This window comes from Anser cygnoides, chromosome 30 (assembly GCF_040182565.1).
Source record: "Anser cygnoides isolate HZ-2024a breed goose chromosome 30, Taihu_goose_T2T_genome, whole genome shotgun sequence".
Lineage (NCBI taxonomy): Eukaryota > Metazoa > Chordata > Aves > Anseriformes > Anatidae > Anser > Anser cygnoides.
Window position 1 is genome coordinate 3,858,786 of NC_089902.1, and position 22,799 is coordinate 3,881,584.

General features: G+C 51.4%; 2 protein-coding genes across 2 annotated transcripts in view; one reads left to right on the forward strand and one right to left on the reverse strand.

Annotated features, from left to right (window-relative positions):
* The window catches only part of LOC136787737 (olfactory receptor 14C36-like), a 41,386-nt gene that overhangs the window by 5,613 nt on the left and 12,974 nt on the right, over positions 1-22,799 (reverse strand). Inside the window, exon 3 of the mRNA XM_066985054.1 lies at positions 10,181-10,212. Within this exon, the coding sequence (XP_066841155.1) occupies positions 10,181-10,212 (32 nt within the window). The remainder of the gene's footprint in view (positions 1-10,180; positions 10,213-22,799) is intronic.
* On the forward strand, positions 2,604-3,867 carry LOC136787549 (olfactory receptor 14C36-like). Its single transcript, XM_066984860.1, has one exon. It carries the CDS (start codon positions 2,905-2,907, stop codon positions 3,865-3,867), a length of 963 nt encoding a protein of 320 aa, XP_066840961.1. The 5' UTR covers positions 2,604-2,904.

The window sequence follows — 22,799 nt, forward strand, 5'->3', positions numbered from 1 at the left end:
GGTGGGTACACATTGTGTGTCACCCTGTGGTTTCACCTGTGTGACCATGGAGAGGACATGAGAAAGTGGGATGGAAAATCTGCCTCAACCCTAGAGGCACGGGTACGTGAGTGGCAAGGAAAAACAACCCCTAAAAGGGGTTCTTAGAGAACTGCTGCTCCACTTTCCAGCGGGCAGTCCTGCAGACACAGTAAGGAATACTATGAGCAGGACTAGAGGGGCCCTGCCTCCAGCCAGGGGGAGGAAGGGGACCATCGGCTGTATTGGACTGTGTGGATTTGATGGCCTTGCACATCAGGCCCCCAGAAGTCTCAGGCTCCAGTGGACACCACTGCACAGCGTACCCTAGTGCCATCAAGCTGTGGAGGGGTGAACCCATTTGTATGTCTGGAGTGACAGGGGGATGCCAACACTGACCTGTACTGGAGGCTGAAGTGAGTCTAAGTGGGAAGGAGTGGCAAAAGCACCCCACTGGGACTGCCCCCGGACTCTGTGCATCCTTGGAAGAGACTGCTTCAGGAGAGGAGAGATATTTCAAGGACCCAAAAGGGTATGGGTGGGCTTTTGGCACAGCTGCCTTGGAGACGGAGGACATGATGCTGTTGTCTGCCTTGCCTTGGTCTCTCACAGGACCCTTCTGTTGTGGGGTTGATGAGGGCTGAAGGACAGCTGGTGCCAATCACTGCCACAGCCGTGCACCTCAGTCAGTAGAGCACCAACCGAGTCCGCTGACAGAGGATTGTCGTGGCCTGAAGGAAGTCATGCAGTGCTGAGTGCTGCCATGCCGGACACGGTAGAGCTTCCCTGCACACTGGGATCAAAGGCACCCAAGCGTTTTGCCACAACTGATATCGCTAATGCATTTTTCTCCATCCGTTTGCCAGCAGATTGAAGGCCACAGCTTGCTTTCAACCTGGCATCGACTGCCCCAGGGCAGGAAACTCAGCCCTACCATTTGCCATGGACTGATCCAGAGTGCCCTGGAAGAGGAGGAAGCTCCTGAACACCTGCAGTACATCGATGGCATCGTTGTGTGGGGTGACAGAGCAGAGGAAGTGTTTGAGAAAGGGAAGAAAATACTCCAAATTCCTCTGAAAGCTGATTTTGCACTAAAAGAACTGAAGGTCAAGGGACGTGCACAAGAGATCCTGCTGCAGGCTGGCCAGGGTCAGGGGGACCAATGTTCAGGGACAGGCTGAGCATTGGTGAGGGGCTTCTCAGCAATTGCATGGTGCATCACTTGCTTTGTACATATTATTCTTATTAATGTTATTATTATTATTGTTATTATTACTATTTTAACTTCCTTTTCTGTCTTCTCAAATTTTAAATCATTCACTATTGTCTGGGCCCTTGTGCTAGTTGAAACAAATACACTGTCTACACATCAGGGTCACCTTGACATTGCCTTTGTCTCCTTGTCCTCACTGCCTCCAATGCTCTGCTCTAACGAGCTCCAAGGGAGGCTGTGTCAGTGCTGGCCCTCAGGGGGACACTGCAGGAAACTTGCCTCTGACTTGGACTTGTTGAGAGATGTCTTCAATTGTCTCTCAGTGCCTGAGGTTCGTGGGCGCTTCACCAGAACCCCCCCAGGGGGGATTCCAATGCCTTGGGCTGGGCGTCTGGTGCTGAGCTGGGCCAGGCTCCTGGGACAGAGAGAGCTCGTGGCAAGAGGGCCGTGGTGCAGAGAGACAGCTGTGCCCAGGAGCAGCTCCTGTGCCCAGCGCAGCAGGGCTGGGGGCTCTGACCGCAGGTGGCACGGGGACAGGAGAGAAGGAGAGAGGGCTTGGAGGCAGTGAGGAGCGCAGCAACAGAGGGCAGCGTGTGGCAGGACAGATCTGCAGGCTCTTGGCACCGTGAGTCTCTGGCTGCAGGGCCATGCAGGTGGGGTTGCCAGAGGGGTCTTCTGCAGCTGGCACATCCGATTCCTGATAGCATCTGTCGGGATTCTTGTCTCTCTGTTTCTCCAGCAAAGTGTATAAGATGCTGTAGAGAATGTCATTTATATGAGGAAATTTCCAGAGGAAGACTGAGGCTTGGTTTATCTTTTGGGAAAGGCTTTTTTTTTTTGGATTCTGTGCTTTCAGATTCCTGTTCTGGAGGGGAATCTGAGTGAATCTGAGCACACAGCTTGTGGGATAAGTCTGTGAGCATGGACAGGGAGGAGACGTGGGGACACAGAAGCGGCTCCCAGCAGGGACACGGGCAGGCAGCAGGGACATGGGCAGGCGGTCAGAGGGAGCTGCTGCCAGAAATGCTGTGCGAGGGAGGGCTCAGGCACCTCCCTGCCAGCCCCTGCAGGGCAGGCGCCTTCCCTGGGACACCCCCTGCTCTCCTCTGCCACCAGCACAGCCTCTGCCCTCAAGCCCCCGCTGTCCCCAGCAGGAGCTGCCTCCTCTGCAGGCAGAGCTGCAGCACAGGAGGGTGTGCTGAGTGTCCGTCTGTCCCTCCCTGGCCTTGCCTCCCCTGGCAGCAGCACGCTGCCATTCCTCCTGGCTTCTCCACCTGGCCGTGCTGCTGCTGCTCTTGTTCCCAGGCTGCCTGGGGATGGGGGTTTCACCTGCCCATGGAGTGAGCCCTCGGGCTGCTTGGGGGAAGGGGAGTACGGGGACAGGGTGAGGGGTCTGGAGATGGGCACTTGGAGCCTGGATTCCTCTGCTCTCAGCAGTGTTCAAACTCTTCTCAGGAGAACCTCCTTAGTGGAATTGTCCTGCAGTCAAAGAGATGCCAGCACAGAGCAGCTGAATCCAATGCAGGAAAGGGATCTGCCAACTACCTGTGTGCAATTGGGCAAGTGCTATGAGGGACTTAACTGTGAAATGGGAATGGTTTTCTCAGGTCACTCTGCCGTATTATTAGTGTATTTCTGTTCCTTGGGCAGGACACCATGCCCGGAGGCAGGAAATGCCCAATAGCAGCTCTGTGAGCGAGTTCCTCCTGCTGGCATTCGCAGACACGCGCGAGCTGCAGCTCCTGCACTTCGGGCTCTTCCTGGGCATCTACCTGGCTGCCCTCCTGGGCAACGGCCTCATCCTCACCGCCGTAGCCTGCGACCACCGCCTCCACACCCCCATGTACTTCTTCCTCCTCAACCTCGCCCTCCTCGACCTGGGCTGCATCTCCACCACTCTCCCCAAAGCCATGGCCAATGCCCTCTGGGACACCAGGGCCATCTCCTATCAAGGCTGTGCTGCACAGGTCTTCTTTTTTGTCTTCTTAGTTGGAGCGGAGTACTGGTTTCTCACCATTATGGCCTATGACCGCTACGTTGCCATCTGCAAGCCCTTGCACTACGGGAGCCTCGTGGGCAGCAGAGCTTGTGCCCAGATGGCAGCAGCTGCCTGGGGCAGTGGCTTTCTCAATGCTGTCCTGCACACGGCCACTACCTTTTCCCTGCCCCTCTGCCAAGGCAATGTTGTGGACCAGTTCTTCTGTGAAATCCCCCAGATCCTCAAGCTCTCCTGCTCAGATGCCTACCTCAGGGAAGTTGGGGCACTTGTGTTTAGTGTTTCTTTATTATTTGGCTGTTTTTTTTTCATTGTTTTTTCCTATGTGCAGATCTTCAGGGCCGTGCTGAGGATCCCCTCTGAGCAGGGCCGGCACAAAACCTTTTCCATGTGCCTCCCTCACCTGGCCGTGGTCTCCTTCTTTGTCAGCACTGCCATGGTTGCCTACCTGAAGCCCCCCTCCATCTCTTCACCATCCCTGGACCTGGTGGTGGCAGTTCTGTACTCGGTGGTGCCTCCAGTACTGAACCCCCTCATCTACAGCATGAGGAACAAGGAGCTTAAGCAAGCACTGTGGAAATTAATGACTAGATGTGTTTCAGAAGCAATAAATTTCCATTCTACCTTTGCAGATGACTAGTAATATCAATGACTAGAAGAACAACTAATATTATATATGTAATTATTTTTGTGTTTGTGTATTTATGAGTGTTTTCATTACAGAACTTTCTTTGTTTCAATGTCTAAAGTTGCCCATTAAAATGATATGATTCATCTCATTCAATCTCAGAGAGTCTGTATATGAGGAGCCAGGCCCTCTGTGAATTGAAATAAAAGAAAGGAGCCTGCACTGCCTTCCTTGTGTGACGTCCTTCCTCTGAGAGCTGCTCTGGCTCTGCAGGGGCAGTGCCATGTGCAGGGCTGCAGAGGAAAAGAGTCCCATCCCAGCAGCACGGGCAGGGAGCACCAGCGCTTGGGGCATGCCGAGCTGCTCTCTTGCCACTGCCCCCCTCTGGTGCTGAGCCCTGCTGGTGGGGTCAGGCCCGGCTGCTCCTGTAGCTTGGTGCCAGTGCTGCTGTGGGGCTGTGCTGGGACTGCAGGCAGGGACAGGCAGTGGGCACGGCAGTGGCACAGCCGGCCTCCAGAGAAGCATTTCAGTACTCAGAAAGAATCTCCTCAGGGCACTGCTTGAAGGCTGACGACTTCTTAAAAAACTGTGGTCAAGAACATTTCCAAGGAATCGACAAAAAAGAGGATATTTGCCTTTCGTGTTCCTCCACTAGATCCATGTGCTGAAATCAGGGTCACAGCACGGTCTTGCAAGGACTGAGGGCTCGGCAAGGACTCATCTGCTGTTCGTTGCACCTGGCAGGCAGCGAAAACCACAGAGCCGTTAGCTCACTGCCACCACGTGAATCGAAAACAGAAGAAATACAAGAACTCATAGGTTGAGGTAAAGTCAGTCTAATAAGAAAACAAACAAACAACAACAAAAAAAGAAAAAAATTAAAAAAATAAAAAATATAAAAATAATAAAAACAATAATAAATAAAAATAAAAATAAAAATAAAAATAAAAATAAAAATAAAAATAAAAATAAAAATAAAAATAAAAATAAAAATAAAAATAAAAATAAAAATAAAAATAAAAATAAATAAAAACTAAAACTAAAACTAAAACTAAAACTAAAACTAAAAATAAAATAAAAATAAAAATAAAAATAAAAATAAAAATAAAAATAAAAATAAAAATAAAAATAAAAATAAAAATAAAAATAAAAATAAAAATAAAAATAAAAATAAAAATAAAAATAAAAATAAAAATAAAATAAAAAAGTGCTCCCTGTTTGTCAGCAATGCCATGTTTGCCTACCTGAAGCCCCCCTCCATCTCCTCACCATCCCTGGGCCTGGTGGTTTCATTTCTGTACTTGGCAGTACCTCCAGCAGTGAACCCCCTCATCTACAGCATGAGGAACCGGGACCTGAAAGACACAATGAAGAAAATGATTCTAGTGGTAATATTTACTTAGCAATGAATCGGCTATCTCCCTTTTCTAGTTTATCTCCAGTTAATCTCAGGCAATTTTTGACCTTTAGGTAAGTATTCTTTAAAATTCTGTTTGCAGATAAATATTTGCTTTCATTTCTCTTTTCCAGATGACCAACCCTCTGTGTGACCCAGAGGCTTTCTCTGAATGTGTTTATTCCTAAATGACATCTGGCCTCTGTTGTGGCATCTTGTTAATAAAAGTGAAGTTGCTCATTGCTCAGGGCTCTTCTTCCCAAACTGGAGTGCAGAAGGCGCTCAGGGAATGCCAGGCTCAAGGCCTCACTCTTGTGCTTGGGTGCCACCTGGACACAGGGACAGGAGGGCATGGGGTGGGGGGGTGAGGGAGTCAGGGCTGGACTGAGTCGTCACTGGTGGAATCCCAGTGCCCCTGGAGGCCCTGACTGGTCAAGAAGCAGCTTCCTGGGATTGCAATGTGATAGGGCTGGCGGCATCAGGGAGGTATCGGGAGCCACCAGGATACCCTAAGGGTTCTCCTGGGATGCCGTGTGCCTTGTGTTGGGTGGGCAGCGAGTGGGTCTTCACAGTAAAGCCAAGCCAAAGGATGCACGGGCTGATGGGAGCTCTGCAATGCCAGGACACACAGCGAGGCCACAGCACAAAGGTCTCAGAGTCCTTCAGTGAACAGTAGGAAAGGGCCAAGATTGGGTGACCAGGCAAGGGCAGGGGAGTGGGGAGAGGTGGGCAGGGGCTGGGCTGGGCTGGGCAGTGCCCGGCAGAGGGCACCAGCAGCGTCAGGGAGCGGTGGCAGCATGCAGGGGAGGGCTCCCAGCAGGGCTTGGTGCTGCAGAGCCAGGGCTGGGGAAGGGAGCCCCGAGCTGCAGGGGCAGGGGACACGAGGCCGCTCGGGGCCCTTGCTGGCCTGGGCAGAGCAGGAAGGGGGCCCAGGGCATTCGTCCCCTCACCGCAGCCTGCCACGACCTGCACGGCGCTCACGGAGCATCCAGGGCCAGGCTCTGCCCTGTGGTGCGCAGGGAGAGGGCAAAGCCTCTCTGAAGAAGAGGCTGAAACTGAAAAAGGTCCCTCCGCTGCCCTGTGGTGTGACAGGGCCAGGGTGGGACAGCTGACCTTTATTTGATGTAGTTCTTGTGTAATTTGCATTGGTGATGGCACAAAAAGACAGTTCCTTCACCAGTCATGTACATCCTTCTTCATGTTAGGACACAACTCAACGTCCTTCACTCTGCTTTATCTCACAGATGAACTGGATTAGGTCTCCTTGATTACTCTGAGGCACAGTGCAGTACTTTTTGCCTTCTGACACTCCAGCACAATATGTGTGACTTTCCCTTCATCTGCGCATTGACCTGACGGGTCATTTCACACTTTTTGCTTTCATATCCCTAGCTGGAAGGGGATGATTCCCCAAAGTGGGGCAAGCTGATGGGTTCTGCCTCAGCCATTTGAAGCATGCTATACTTGAGTTTTTCAGCCTGAGTTTGCTAAAGATGACCCAGGATGGTAAATGGATGTTTAGGTGTCTAGTACGAATAAGGGAAAGTATCTCAGGTTCCCAAAGGCCATTTCAAATCTAGGTCAATCCCAGGAACTCACAGAAGAAGGGGTTTGTCTTTGAAGGGGTTTCCTGTGCTGGGCTGGGCTGCAGTTACAGGGACAAAGACCACTGCTGGCAGTGGAGGTGCCCTGGGAACTCCACCTGGCTCCACCGGATTTCCCCAAAGGGCTCCGGTCTCCTGCAGGTCTTTTCTGACATCTGCTGGTCCAGGGAAGTGCCTCAAACACAACGGGGCCACAGGAGGTTTTCCCTGGTTATGCTTATGGTCAGACAGCAAAGCTCTGCCTCAATACCAAGTAATTTTTTTAGTACTTAACTAATAAAGCAACTACTCTTCAGCTCAAATGATTCAACCCCTTCCATTAAATGTCTCACGTGAATGATAATTTCTATCATGATGAAATGTTAATTTTCAGGATGTGTATTCATTACAGGAGGAGAAATACTGATGTTCACCTGTACTTGCATTGTCATCGCTTTGTCTATCGTGGTGTGCTCCCTCATCTTCCAGGCTCAAAAGCCGTCTTCATTACACAGACCCTGCTGAATGCCCCTTTGCAGCTGCCTGTCTGGACCTATGCACTTCCCATGGTTCTCCTGCTTTGCCCTCCCCTTACTCTTTGATCATTCAGACCGCCCTCACCAACCCAGTTGCTGCTTTGCGTTTCAGTGAGTTCCAGCTCGCCCATCCCTCAGCATTCTGTCTAATGGTTTCCTTAGCAAGAAACTCATCATTTATCATTGAATTAGTAAGATATGGATTAATACTAACACTATGATTTTAAATTTCCTATTAATCAGTGTAAAATACATCAAGTACCATCATCCTTTTGGGAAGGTAAACGTCACTGGAGGCAACAAAATGAAGAACTTGAACTTTGTTCGTTTTTTTTTTTTGAAAATTGCAACATGATTTCTTGTGTTGTTTTTTGTTTGTTTGGTTGGTTTTTTTTAATAGAAAAAACCCTACTCTTCCTACCTAAGCAGGGCTTCGAAGGAGTAACCCTAGCCCACTATCTATAGGAAAATGATGCTCCAAACTGAAATGCAACAAAATTCAGCCTTTAAAATGAGGAAAGATTTCTATTAGATGCTCTTTGAAATCTTCCTCCTTAACTACACCATGAAAGCTCTCCAATTAGCTCTACAAGTCTTGAAGACGTGAAGAAAATTATGGGAGAGATATGGCTGCTTAGGACATTCTGCATTTTAATGAGTCCCATGGTGTATTTTGGTGCTCAGTCTATGAAGGAGAATGATGTAACCGCTTGAGAAGGTAAAGTCAGAAGGAAAAGTTGAAGTGACTTGGAGTATTAATGGGCCCCACTGAGGGCTGTCACTAACAAAGCCTCCCCAGGGACTTGTTAGGGCAGATCATTGGAGGCCATGATTGCAGACAGGCAAAGCGCTGTGCTGAGAAAAGTCTTGGTTGGTTTTGGTGAAGCAGAAGGGCCAAGGCCTGACCACAGCCACTGGGAGGGGAGATCCTGCACCCCCCCGTCTGGCTCAGGGCTCTTCTTGGGGTCTGTATGATGTGGTGGGCAGTGTGATGCCACGAGAAGAACTTCATTAGGACACCTCCCCACCCCTGCACAGGGTATCAAGGAAGCAGTGAGGCCCCATTGCAATGACTAAATCTTGTCACCTCAGAAGCTCTAGGCAAAGGGACAAAAACGTCAGGGCTGTTGGGGCCTTCCCTTCTTGCCAGCACCCTCTGCCTTCTCTTCTGCAGCCTTTCCTATGCTGTCCCACGCTTTGCCCTATTTCCTTGAAGTCTGCAGACACCCATCTCTGTCCACCGCCTTGCTCTCATCCTGGCATTTCCATCATCTCACCCATGTCTCTTCAACCCTCAGCTGTTCCTTGAAACACAAAGCTAGGGTCTAATCTTTCGGTGACCTCTGGCACCACAGCATTACTCTTTGAGGGACATTTCTTCCTCCTCGTGGCCAGTGACACCCTTCCAAGGTGCACTTTGTGGCGGTTTTTCTCTCCTGCTCTTTCCTACTACCAAGGAAAGCTCCATCAGGGTGGAAACCACTCCTGAAGCAGGCATCCCAACCCATCTGGCTCCTTGTGGCCTGTCAGCCAAGCAGACAGAAGTCACCTCCCCAGCATCTTCCAAGGCCTGGGCCTGCTGCTGGCCTTGCAGCTTCTTGGCTAGACACAGCCAAGCCTTGTGCCTCCTGCTGTCCAGTCCTGGCCTACAGCAGAAGGGACAGGACAAGCCCTCTGCGGGCCTTCTTTCTGTCTGGGTCCTCCTGGGGATGGAGGCAGAGGGGATCTCTGAGGGGATCTTCTCTCCCCTGAGAAGAGGAGGCTCAGGGGCGACCTTATCGCTCTCTACAGTTACCTTAAAGGAGGCTGTAAAGAGGTGGGGGTTGGTCTGTTCTCCTACGTGCCTGGTGACAGGACAGAGGGGATCCCACAGGCAGCATGCCAAGCAGGGGCCTTCTGCTGGCCTAGCAGGGCCACTGGCAGATGTCAGCCCCAAAGTGCACATCCCAGGGAGAAGCCAAGGCTGACCTGCCACCTCCAGACACAAGGGACCTCACAGTCCCTTTGCGTGACACGTTCCTGCTGCTGCCCTATCAGCTGCAGAGACAGAAGTGACCTCCCAGTCACTGCCCCAGTCACATTCCTCCTGCTGGGGCAGGAGATCCTGAGGCACAGCTGACCTCTCTCTAGAACCCTTGGTACCTGTTTTTCACTTTCTGGGTTAGAGATTAAGCAAAGTTTTAGTCGGAGTGTTTGGTGTTCTGCTCGTGGTGTCAGGTCTGTGGTTAAGGTATGGACAAGCTCTGTGTTTTAGGGTTTTTTAGGTCTGCCAAGAAGTCTAAAGTTACATAGAAAATTTTAATTTTAGTGTTAAGGGAAAGGATTAACTGTGAACAAGAGAGATAATGGATTCCTTTCAGAGTCCTTTCAGGATTCCTTTCAAATATCTGTAGGATCATCCTCCACAATGTGCCCATCAGCTCTGCACCTCCACAAAACTGCGCTTCCTAACTTCAAGTTTTGTTTCCAGAATGGCTTCTATGGTCCAGGGTTCCTTTTTCCAGGCCCTCACACATGGTTTTGTTTCGGATGAGCAGGGATGGGATAAGGAAAGCGAAGGCACAGATGGAACTGACCTTGGGAGGGGATGCAAAGAATAACAGGAAGAGATTCTACAGATACATGGCTCAGAATAGAAAGGCCAAGGTGTTCCCCCTCTGATGGATGAGAAGGGTGAACTGGTAATGACAGACATGGAGAAGGCTGAGGGACTCAGCAACTTCTTCTCCTCAGTCTTCAGTGCCAGTCAGGCTTCCCAAGTCTTTCATTTCCCTGAACCCAGAGATGGAGGCTGGGGGTCAAAGTCCGACCTGCTGGAAGTGAAGAGCAGGTTTGGGAACACCTGATGAACCTAAACACGTACAAGTCTATGGGGCCTGATGACTTCCACCCCAGGTCCTGAGGGAACTGGCTGATGTAGTTGCCAAGCCTCTCTCCATCATATTTGAAGAGTCCTGGCAGTCGGGTGAAGTCCCTGGTGACTGGGAAAAGGGAAACATCATTCCCCTTTTGATTAAGGGTAGAAAGGAGCACCCAGGGAACTTCAGAACGTTGAACCACACCTCTGTGCCTGGCAAGATCATGGAAAAGATCCTCCTGGAATCAATGTCAAGGCACATGCAAGAGAAAGAAGTTTATCTGAGACAGCCAGCATGGCTTCACCAAAGGGTAGGTTGTGCCGGACCAATCTGGTGGCTTTCTACCATGGAGTGACCACATCAGACGACAAGGGAAGACCGACCGATGTCATCTTCTTGGAATTGTGTTGTCACAGTCCCCCATGACATCCTGGTCTCCAAATTGGAGAGATACACATTAGATGTTTGGACCATTGAGTGGATAAGGAGTTGGCTTGAAGGTCACACCCAGAGAGTGATGGTCAATGGCTCTATATCCAAGTGGAGGCTGGTGATGAGTGGTGTCCCTCAGGGGTCTATCCTGAGACCGGTACTGTTTAATATCTTTATCAATGACAGGGACAGGGGGGTTGAGTGCACCCTCAGCAAGTGTGCAGATGACACCAAGCTGAGGGGAGTAGTTGATGCAACAGAGGAAGGGATGCCATCCAAAGGGTCCTGGACAAGCTTGAAATTTGGGCCCATGTGAACCTAAGGAGGGTCAACACGTCCAAGTGCAAGGTGCTGCACCTGGGCCAGGGAAGTCCCAGACATGGGGATAGGCTGGGAGAAGAAATCATTGAGAGCAGCCCTGCAGAGAAGGACTGGGGGGTTCTGCTGCATGAAAAGCTCGACATGAGCCAGCAGTGTGCGCTTGTAGCCCAGAAGGCCAACTGCATCCTGGGCTGCATCAAGAGAGGGGTGGCCAGCAGATAGAGGCAGGTGATTGTCCCCCTCTCCTCTGCACTTGTGAGGCCCCACTTGGAGTCCTGCGTCCAGGTCTGGAGCCCCCAGCACAAGAAGGTTGTGGGCTGTTAGAGTGGGTCCAGAGGGAGGCCACAAAGATGTTTAAGGGGATGGGGCACCTCTCCTATGAAGAAAGGCTGAGAATGTTGGGGCTGTTCAGCCTACCAGAGGAGAAGGCTGTGGGGTGGTGTGGTTGCAGACTTTCAATACTTAAAGAGCCTTATAAAAGGGATGGAGAAGGACTCTTTACTCAGGTAGATAATGATAGGACAAGGGGTAGTGGTTTTAAATTAAAAGGGGAAATTCCTATTAAATGTTAGCAAGAAATTTTTCACTCAGAGGGTAGTGAGGCACTGGAACAGGTTTTCCACAGAGGTATTGGATGCCCCGTCTCTGCAGGTCTTCAAGAGCAAGTTAGATGAAATCTTGAGCAACCATTATCTCCTGGGAGGTGTCACTGCCCATGGTAGGGGGGTTGGAACCAGATGATCTTTGAGGTCCTTTCCAGCCCAGGCCATGCAATGATTCCATGATTCTATGACTGGTTAAAAAAACTTGTTATGCAGAAGGACAAGAATAACAGTATTTCTATCAATATAAAATGTTGAATTATTAATAAAAATACACTTAAGGAAATCATTCTCTCAGTTTCCCAAATAACCAGGTAGTCCTGTTAGGATTATTTCTAATATTACATTTTGAAAATAAGTTTAATGACAAAAATTGTATGATAATAATCACAATAATGAAGTCAATCTTGGTGACGAAGAAGCATGTATAGAAATAGTTTCCTCACTGCATCTTTGAGCTCCTGGTTCCTCATGCTGTAGATGAGGGGGTTCACGGCTGGAGGCACCACCGAGTACAGAAAAGACAGCACCAGGTCCAGCGATTGGGAGGTGATGGAGGGAGGTTTCAGGTAGCCAAACAAGCCACTGCTAACAGTCATAGACACTACGGCCAGGTGAGGGAGACACGTGGAAAAGGCTTTGTGCCGGCCCTGAGAAGAGGGCATCCTCAGCACAGCCCTGAAAATCTGCACATATGACAGCACAATGTAAAGAAAACAAAAAAACACCAAAGAAAGAGTAAAGACAAGTGCCCCAACTTCCCTGAGGTAGGTGTCTGAGCAGGAGAGCTTGAGGATCTGGGGGATTTCACAGAAGAACTGGTCCACAGCATTGCCATGGCAGAGGGGCAGGGAAAATGTTGTGGCCGTGTGCAGGACAGCATCGAGAAAGCCACTGCCCCAGGCAGCTGCTGCCATCTGGGCACAAGCTCTGCTGCCCACGAGGCTCCCGTAGTGCAAGGGCTTGCAGATGGCAGCGTAGCGGTCGTAGGCCATGCTGGTGAGAAGGGAAAACTCTGCTCCAATGAAGAAGACTAAAAAGAAGACCTGTGCAGCACAGCCTTGATAGGAGATGGCCCTGGTGTCCCAGAGGGCATTGGCCATGGCTTTGGGGAGAGTGGTGGAGATGCAGCCCAGGTCGAGGAGGGCGAGGTTGAGGAGGAAGAAGTACATGGGGGTGTGGAGGCGGTGGTCGCAGGCTACGGCGGTGAGGATGAGGCCGTTGCCCAGGAGGGCAGCCAGGTAGATGCCCAGGAAGAGCCCGAAGTGCAGGAGCTGCAGCTCCCGCGTGTCTGCGAATGCCAGCAGGAGGAACTCGCTCACAGAGCTGCTGTTGGCCATTTGCTGCTTCTGGGCATGGGGTCCTGCCCATGGAGCAAAAGCACAGTAAGATAGTACAGAATTACCTGATAATAACTAATTCCATTTTGTCCTCTCAAGCAGACATTGGTCAGGTCCCTTTCATGAGTTTTAACTGACGCTGACTGAGGGTGTCCCTGGAATAAGGGGACTTTGCTGTGGTCAATGTAGTAATCAGTCCTCACCTATAACAATAAGGAAAGGGGAACATGTGGTAATCCCTGATTAAATTCACTCCTGATATCAAGTGATTATCCACATTGCTCTTCCAAATTCACCCAACTGCATAGCAGGGCTGTTAGAATTTCTGTTTCTTTTTTCTTTTATATTTTCGTTCCTTCTGTACTCCAAGTGAAACCTTGTCGATCCTCACATACAAAGGGACTGTCCCTTTAGTGCAGACTGTCCTTCCGAGTGGACAGCCAGTCTGTCAAGAAAGGCTGGTCTCTTCTGCTGGCATGTCTATGAGCGGCGGGATAACTACATGTTCACCTGAAAAGAACTAGGACACTGCTGAATCAGGGCTCAACGTGCCCATCTCCAGACCCCTCACCCTGTCCCCGTACTCCCGTTCCCCAAAGCACACCGAGGGCTCACTCTATGCTCTATGGGCATGTGAAACCCCCATCCCCAGGCAGCCTGGGAACAAGAGCAGCAGCAGCATGGCCAGGTGGAGAAGCCAGGAGGAATGGCAGACTCTACTTCATGTTGAAGAAAGAGAGAGATCTATCCTGTCAGATGCTATCAGGAATCGGATGTGCCAGCTGTAGAAGACCCCTCTGGCAACTGCAGCTGCATGGCACTGCTGCCAGAGACTCACGGTGCCAAGAGCCTGCAGATCTGTCCTGCCACACGCCGCCCTCTGTTGCTGCGCTCCTCACTGCCTCCAAGCCCTCTCTCCTTCTCTCCTGTCCCCGTGCCACCTGCGGTCAGAGCCGCCAGCCCTGCTGCGCTGTGCACAGGAGCTGCTCCTGGGCACAGCTGTCTCTCTGCACCAGGGCCCTCTTGCCACGAGCTCTCTCTGTCCCACGAGCCCGGCCCAGCTCAGCACCACACGCCCAGCCCAAGGCATTGGAATCCCCCCCTCGCGGGGCTTTGGAGAGAAGCCCACGAACCTCAGGCACTGAGAGACAATTGAAGACATCTCTCAACAAGTCCAAGTCAGAGGCAAGTTTCCTGCAGTGTCCCCCTGAGGGCCAGCACTGACACAGCCTCCCTCGGAGCTCGTTAGAGCAGAGCATTGGAGGCAGTGAGGACAAGCAGACAAAGGCAGTGTGAAGGTGGAACTGATGTGTAGGAAAACTGGATGTGTTTCACCATATAGAAGAAGGGCCAGGCCTTGACCCCCAGACCCTGGGAAGGGAGATCCTTTCCCTTCACACACTGCTCAGGGCTCTTCCTGGGGCAGGAGGAGATGGGGATGTGCATGGCCAAGTGCAGGAGAATGGTACGAGCCCTGCCTAGTTCATGGGTGGGGGCAAGGAGGCAATGAGGCCCTGGTGCTTTCACGATAAGCTGTCTCCTCCTAGGCCTCAGTGGCAGAGACAACAGCCAGAGCCATGGACACAAAGCCCTGGGTCCTGTTGGGACTCTCAGCCTTGCTACAGCCATTGCTCCTCTCCACACCAGGCTGTCCTAGGGACTCCCAGACCTGCACCTCTTTTCCTGCTGGCACTAGACCCTTGTCCGTGTGGTATCTCACAGGATCTGAGCTGAGTCTGATAACTCAGATCTTCTTGGTGGCCATGCTCCTCGTAAGGCAGCTCTGTAGGAAGCTGGCCTGGTTCCTGGTGAGCAGCACCACTGCTCGTATGGCATCTCTCATGGGGGATGGTCATGAGTCTATGGAGCTAGATGGGATCCCCCTCATGGTACTGAGGGAGCTGGCAGAAGTGCTCAACAAGCCGCTTTCCATCATTTATCAGCAGTCCTGGCCATCAGGGGTGTTCCCAGTCAACTGGTGACAAGGAAATATGATGCCCACCTACCAAATGGCTGGAAGGAGGATCTGGGGAACTACAGGCCTGTCAGTCTGACCAGTGACGGGGAAGTTCATGGAGCACATTATCTTGAGTACCATCATGCAACTCTCAGAAGACAACCAGGTGATCAGGCGCAGTCAGGAGGGCTTTATCAAAGTCAGGTCCTACTTGACAAATCTTAACTCCTTCTATGTCAAAGTGATGCACTCAGTGGATGACGTAATGGCTGTGGATGTGGTTTATCTAGACCTCAGTAAGGATTCTGAAACTGTTTCCTACAGCGTTCTCCCAGAGAAACTGGCTGCTTGAGGCTTGGACGGGTATATGCTTCCTTGGATTAAAAACTGTATGGGTGGCTGGGCCCAAAGAGTTGTGGGACATGGAGCTAAATGGAGTTGGAGGCCGTTCTCTAGTGGTGACCCCCAGGGCTCAGTTCTGGGGCCAGTTTCCTGGAATATTTTCATCAATAATCTGGACAAGGGGATTAAGTGCACCCTCAGTAAGTTTGCAGACAACACCAGGTTAGAAACGAGTGTTGGTCTGCTGGACGGTAGGTGGGCTCTGCAGAGGGTCCTACATAGGCTGGACTCATGGGCCAAGGTCAAATCTATGAAGTTCAACAAGGCCAAGTGCTAGGTCCTGCACTTGGGGCACGACAACCCCATGTAATGCTGGGGAATGGCGGGTGGAATGCTGCCCATCGGAAAGGGACTTGGGGGTGTTGGTGGACAGTCGGCTGAATAGGAGCCAGCAGGGTGCTCAGGTGGCCAAGCAGGCCAACAGCATCTGGGCTTGTACCAGGAATGGTGTGGTCAGCAGGAGTAGGGAAGTGATTGTGCCTCTCTACTCAGCCCTGGTGAGGCCACACGTCAGGTATTGTGTTTAGCTGTGGGGCCCCCAGCATAAGAAGGACACGGATCTATTTGAATGAATCCAGAGGAGGGCCACGAGGATGATCAAGGGGCTGGAGCACCTCTCCTCTGAAGACAGGCTGTGGGATTTGGTGTTGTTCAGCCTAGAGAAAAGAAGGCTCTGGCGAGACCTTATGGCGGCCTTCTACTACCTAAAGGGGGCTGTAGGAAAGCTGGGGAGGGACTCTTCATCAACTAGCGTAGTGATAGGACTAGGGGAAATGGTTTTACATTGAAAGAGGGTAGGTTTAGATTAGATATTAGGCAGAAGTTCTTTTCTCAGAGGGTGGTGAGGCACTGGAACAGGCTGCCCAGAGATGTTGTGGATCCCCCCTCACTGGAAGTTTTGAAGGCCAGCTTCGATGGGGCCTTCAGTAACCTGGTCTAGTGGAAGGTGTCTCTGCCCACGGCAGAGGGCTTGGAATTTTAGGATCTTTAAGGTCCTTTCCTACCCAAACTACTCTGTGATTCGCTGATTCTGTACATCCAAAACACAGCACCACACCAGCTCCTAGGAAGAAAAATTCAGTCTATCCCAGCTAAAACTCGGACTATATCCACCCCTTACTCCATACAATTGCTCCTATGTCATACTCAGGTCTGACACTTTCTAAATAACTATCACCACTTTTCCTCTCTTTTGATATACGCACAGAGATATCTTGCCCTTAGGCTATTTGTGTCCTCGTTTTGGATAGGATTCAGTTAATTTTCATCCTAGTATCATAGAATCATAGAATGGCTTGGGTTGGAAGGACCTTAAAGATCATCTAAGTGAACTCCCCCCAGATTCCACCCACTAGGTCAGGTTGGCCAAGGCCTCATCCAGCCTGGCCTTGAACACCTCCAGGGATGGGGCATCCACAACTTCTCTGGGCAACCTGTTCCAGTACCTCACTACCCTTACAGAGAAGATTTTCCTCCTGATGTGTAGTGTAGGTCTCCCCTCTTTTAGTTTAAGACAAATCCCACATCCTCCTGTCATTACCTACCCGAGTAAAGAGTCCTTCTCCATTGTTTTTAAAAGACCCCTTTAAGGATTGAAAAGCTGCAAGGAGGTCTCCCTGGAGCCTTCTCTTCTCCAGGCTGAACAAACCTAACTCCTTCAGCCTGTCTTCACAGGTGAGGTGCTCCAGCCCCTTGATCATCTTTGTAGCCCTCCTCTAGATTTGCTGTAGGAGGTCCACATCCTTCTTGTGCTGGTGCCCCAAACCTGGACACAGTACTCCAGGTGGGGCCTCACAAGGGCAGAGCAGAGAGGGACAATCACCTGCCTCTATCTGCTTGCCGCCCTTCTCTTGATGCAGCCTAGGATACAGTTGGCCTTCTGGGCTACAGTCACGCACTGCTGGCTCATGTTGAGCATTTCATGCAGCAGAACCCCCCAGTCCTTCTCTGCAGGGCTGCTCTCAATGAATTCTTCTCCCAGCCTATCCCCATGCCTGGGTTTTCCCCGGCCCAGGTGCAGCACCTTGCACTTGGACTTGTTGACCCTCCTTAGGTTAACATGGACCCAAATTTCAAGCTTGTCCAGGACCCTTTGGATGGCATCCCTTCCTCTGTTGCATCAACTACACCTCTCAGCTTGGTGTCATCTGCACACTTGCTGAGGGTGCACTCTACCCCACTGTCCCTGTCATTGATAAAGATATTAAAGAGTACCGCTCTCAGGATAGACCCTGAGGGACACCACTCATCACCAGCCTCCACTTGGACATAGAGCCACTGACCATCACTCTCTGGGTGTGACCTTCAAGCCAAATCCTTATTCACTCAATGGTCCAAACATCTAATGCGTATCCCTCCAATTTGGAGACCAGGATGTTGGGTGGGACCGTGTCAAAGGTCTTACAGAAGTCCAAGTAGATGACATCGGTCGGTCTTCCCTTGTCATCTGATTTTGTCACTCCATTGTAGAATGCCACCAAGTTGGTCCGGCATGACTTACCCTTTGGTGAAGCCATGCTGGCTGTCTCAGATCACCTCTTTCTCTTGCATGTGCCTGACGTTGATTCCAGGAGGATCTTTTCCATGATCTTGCCAGGCACTGAGGTGAGGCTTACCGTTCTGGAGTTCCTTGGGTCATCCTTTCTACCCTTTTTAGAAATGGGACTGATGTTTCCCTTTTTCCGGTCACCAGGGACTTCACCCAACTGCCAGGACTCTTCAAATAGGATGGACAGAGGCTTGGCAACTACATCAGCCAGTTCCCTCAGTACCCTGGGGTGCAAGTCATCAGGCCCCATAGACTTGTACTTGTTGAGTTTCATCTGGTGTTCCCAAACTTGCTCTTCACTTACAGCAGGTGGGACTTTGACCCCAGGCCTCCATCTCTGGGTTCAGGGAAATGAAAGACTTGGGAAGCCTGACTGGCAGGGAAGACTGAGGAGAAGGAAGACTGAGGGAAGACTGAGGAGAAGACGTTGCTGAGTCCCTCAGCATTCTCCATCTCTGTCATTACCAGTTCACCCTTCTCATCCATCGGAGGGGGAACACTCTCCTTGGCCTTTCTTTTCTGAGCAAAGCATCTATAGAATCCCTTCCTGTTATTCCTTGCTTCACTTGATAAGCACAGTTCCATCCGTGCCTTGGCTTTCCTTATTCCATCTCTGCACATGTAAAACTGAAACATGCATGAGGGCCTGGGAAAAGGAACCCTGGATCCATAGAAGCCATTTGGGAAACAAAAGTTATAGGTAGGAAGTGTGATTCTGTGGAGGTGCAGAGCTGATGGGCACATTCTGCATGATGCTCCTAAAGACCTTTGTGTCCTTTTCCCTCCTGACTACAACACCACTTCCTTCTCAGGAATGGAGTAGCCGACAGAGGTGAGACAGATACTCTGAGGACAGGAATGTCATCAGAAAGCTGATCCCAATAAGATATGGGGAGGTCAGGAGCAGTCTGGATATGAGAGATGTGAGACTTTGGGGTGGGAAGAGGAGCATGGCCACCTGAAATAAGATAATTCACGTAATGTTAAAGCTGTGGTAACACTGACTTAAAACAGCCATGTGTGGCCCTTACCTTATTTTAACCAGTAGTTTTAATCCCTAAAACTAAATGCTACTCCAACACTCTGACAGGAATCCCCTACTCGAATGCTTGAACTCAAAGTATTCCTTGAAGCAAAACTCACCCATAGCCCCTTTCCCTTCCTATTACTCTCTTGCTCACCCTAATCCCTTCCCTTGACACTAGCATTAAAATGCTATATTGAGGCCTAGACAAGTTCTTGGCAGACCTAAAAAGACCCTAAACCAAAAAGCTTTCCCATACGCTAACCACAGAAGAAGACCAAACCTTCCCATTAAACCTTTGTTTACTCTCTGACCCACAAAGGTGAGCCCTATTCCCGTGGGGACGAGAAAGTGGTCAGCTCTGCCTCAGGATCTCCTGCCCCAGCAGGAGGAACATGACTGGGGCAGTGACTGGGAGGTCACTTCTGTCTCTGCAGCTGATAGGGCAGCAGCAGGAACGTGTCACGCAAAGGGACTGTGAGGTCCCTTGTGTCTGGAGGTGGCAGGTCAGCCTTGGCTTCTCCCTGGGATGTGCACTTTGGGGCTGACATCTGCCAGTGGCCCTGCTAGGCCAGCAGAAGGCCCCTGCTTGGCATGCTGCCTGTGGGATCCCCTCTGCCTCCATCCCCAGGAGGACCCAGACAGAAAGAAGGCCCGCAGAGGGCTTGTCCTGTCCCTTCTGCTTGAGTCCAGGACTGGACTCAGGAGGCACAAGGCTTGGCTGTGTCTAGCCAAGAAGCTGCAAGGCCAGCAGCAGGCCCATGGCTCGGAAGATCATAGAATCATAGAATCATAGAATCATAGAATATCCCGAGTTGGAAGGGACCCATAAGGATCATCAAGTCCAAATCCTGGCACCATACAGGTCTGCCCAAAAGTTCAGACCGTGTGACTGAGTGCACAGTCCAATCTCTTCTTAAATTCAGACAGGCTTGGTGCAGTGACTACTTCACTGGGGAGCCTGTTCCAGTGTGTGACCATCCTCTCGGTGAAGAACCTCTTCCTGATGTCCAGCCTAAACCTCCCCTGCCTCAGCTTGACACCTTTCCCACAGGTCCTGTCACTGGCGATAACAGTGAATAGGTCACCTGCCTCTCCACTCCCCCTCGTGAGGAAGTTGTAGACTGTGATGAGGTCTCCCCTCAGCCTCCTCTTCTCCAGGCTGACCAGGCCAAGACCTCAGCCGCTCCTCATACGTCTTCCCCTCTAGGCCCTTCACCATCTTCGTTGCCCTCCTCTGGACACTCTCCAATTGTTTATAGTTTAGTTCGTTTAGATTATATAGTTAAAGATGCTGGTGAGGTGACTTCTGTCTGCTTGGCTGACAGGCCGCAAGGAGCCTGATGGGTTGGGATGCCTGCTTCAGGAGTGGTTTCCACCCTGATGGAGCTTTCTTTGGTAGTAGGAATGAGCAGGAGAGAAAAACTGCCACACGGTGCACCTTGAAAGGGTGGCACCAGCCATGAGGTGGAAAAACTGTCCAGGGGAACAACTGGTCTTGCTGCTAGAGACTGAGGCAAAGAAGACATTAAGTGCCTCAGCCTTTACCTCATCTCTTGTCAAAAGGTTTCCCACCACATCTAAGAAAGGATGATGATTCTCCTTAATCCTCCTTTATTAAAGTATTTATGTAAACAGTTTGTCTTTGACAGTAATAGACGGATTTAGCTCCAGCAGGGCTTTGGCCCTTCTAATTTTTACCTGCACAGTCCCATAACATTCAGGACACAGCCCCAGCCAGAATGAAACCATGCATGAGAAGGAAGCACAGAAGAGGTGGAACCTGGCAGCCTTCCATCCCCTGCCCTTCTGTGACTCTGTGCTGCAATTCCATTCAGCTGGTTACTCCTGTGTTATCCAAACTTTCCTGCAGCTCCTGATGCTGCTGTCTTGTCAGAGATAGCACAATCACACGAAGGTTGAACTGTTTCCCTGCAGACATGAAAAGCTGACAGAACAGAGCATCACCGTGGCTGAACCTAAAGAAACTGCAGGATTTTGCATGAAGGAACATCTTGATGTTTACTACTAGGAGAAGAGCCAGTGCTGCACCAGAGGAAGAGGAACCCCACACATCAGGGCAGACTGTGACCCTGCTGAGTGAGCAGTGCCCAGGAGGAGGAGGGCCTGGGCACCACGAGGGATGCCATACGAGCAGTGGTGCTGCTCACCAGGAACCAGGCCTGCTCCCTACAGAGCTGCCTTACGAGGAGCATGGCCACCAAGAAGATCTGAGGTATCAGACTCAGCTCAGATCCGGTGTGACACCGCACGGACAAAAGTCTGTAGCCACCAGAGAAAGAGGTGCAGGTCTGGGAGTCCCTCAGATAGCCTGGTGTGGAGAGGACAGAGGCCTCTGACAAGGCTGAGACTCCCAACAGGACCCAGGGCTTTGTGTCCATGGCTCTGGCTGTTGTCTCTGCCACTGAGGCCGAGGAGGAGACAGCTTATCGGTAAAGCACCAGGGCCTCATTGCCTCCTCGCCCCCACCCATGAACCAGGCAGGGCTCGTACCATTCTCCTGCACTTGGCCATGCACATCCCCATCTCCTCCTGCCCCACGAAGAGCCCTGAGCAGTGTGTGAAGGGAAAGGATCTCCCTTCCCAGGGTCTGGGGGTCAAGGCCTGGCCCTTGTGCTTGGTGAAACACATCCAGTTTTCCTACACATCAGGGTCACTTTCACATTGCCTTTGTCTCCTTGTCCTCCCTGCCTCCAATGCTCTGCTCTAACGAGCTCCAAGGGAGGCTGTGTCAGTGCTGGCCCTCAGGGGGACACTGCAGGAAACTTGCCTCTGACTTGGACTTCTGGAGAGATGTCTTCAATTGTCTCTCAGTGCCTGAGGTTCGTGGGCTCCTCCCCAAAGCCCCCCGAGGGGGGATTCCAATGCCTTGGGCTGGGCGTGTGGTGCTGAGCTGGGCCGGGCTCGTGGGACAGAGAGAGCTCGTGGCAAGAGGGCCCTGGTGCAGAGAGACAGCTGTGCCCAGGAGCAGCTCCTGTGCACAGCGCAGCAGGGCTGGGGGCTCTGACCGCAGGCACCCAGGCAGAAAGGGATTCCAGGCAGCCTGCAGGGTGCGGGCAGAGAAGAGCTCAGTGCAGGAGAAACCTTCACAGCTCTGCCCATGGTAAATCTCTGGCTGCAGGACAGTGCAGGGGAGGTTCCTGGAAGGGGCTCCTGGGTCTGGGACCTCTCTGCCTTGCCAGGAGCTGCCAGGATGTCTCTCATGGCTTGTGCGGTGTGGAGGAGAAGGTGCTGCAGGGCAGCCCTGGGCAGAGGAAGAGGAGGGCAGGGGCTGCCTGCAAAGAGAAGGCACTTTCTACAGTTTCTGCCTGCATTTTCCTGCTGATTCTTTTGCAGGCTCTGTGTTAACAGAGTTGTAGGGATTGCACAGGTGATGGAACTTCCTACTGCATTGAATCGAGACATAAACAGGTTAGTGAGGAACCTGAGAATATCCCTTCCCTTCTCCCTGCTTACAGACGGCACCAGGGCTTTTCTGAGCTGGTCTTTAGGACCTGCAGACAGGGAGATGTCCCCAGAGCTGTCCCCATCCCCGGGAGGTGTCTGCAGGTCAGAGCTGGGCACACAGCAGGTGGGATGGGGTCTGTCAGCATGGATGGGAGGAGACGTGGGGACAGAGAAAGAGCTGCTGGCAGGGACAGCTGCAGGCAGCAGGGACATGGGCAGGTGGTGAGAGGGAGCTGCTGCAGAGCATACGTTAGAGTTTTTGTTATACGCGAGGTCCCTTGATCTCTTCCTGTGAATCAGCATCCTTGCCATGTACTTGTTCTTGAATTTTGCATTGCTGGGCTGAAAGGGAGGCATTTCCACCTGCACTTGGAGCTTGTGCCCTCTCCTCCCAGCACATCCCAGGTGATTTTTCAGCACAACCTCTGAGAGCCATCCCCCTGCTGAGTGCTGCAAGCAGCCAGCAGCTGGGCACCA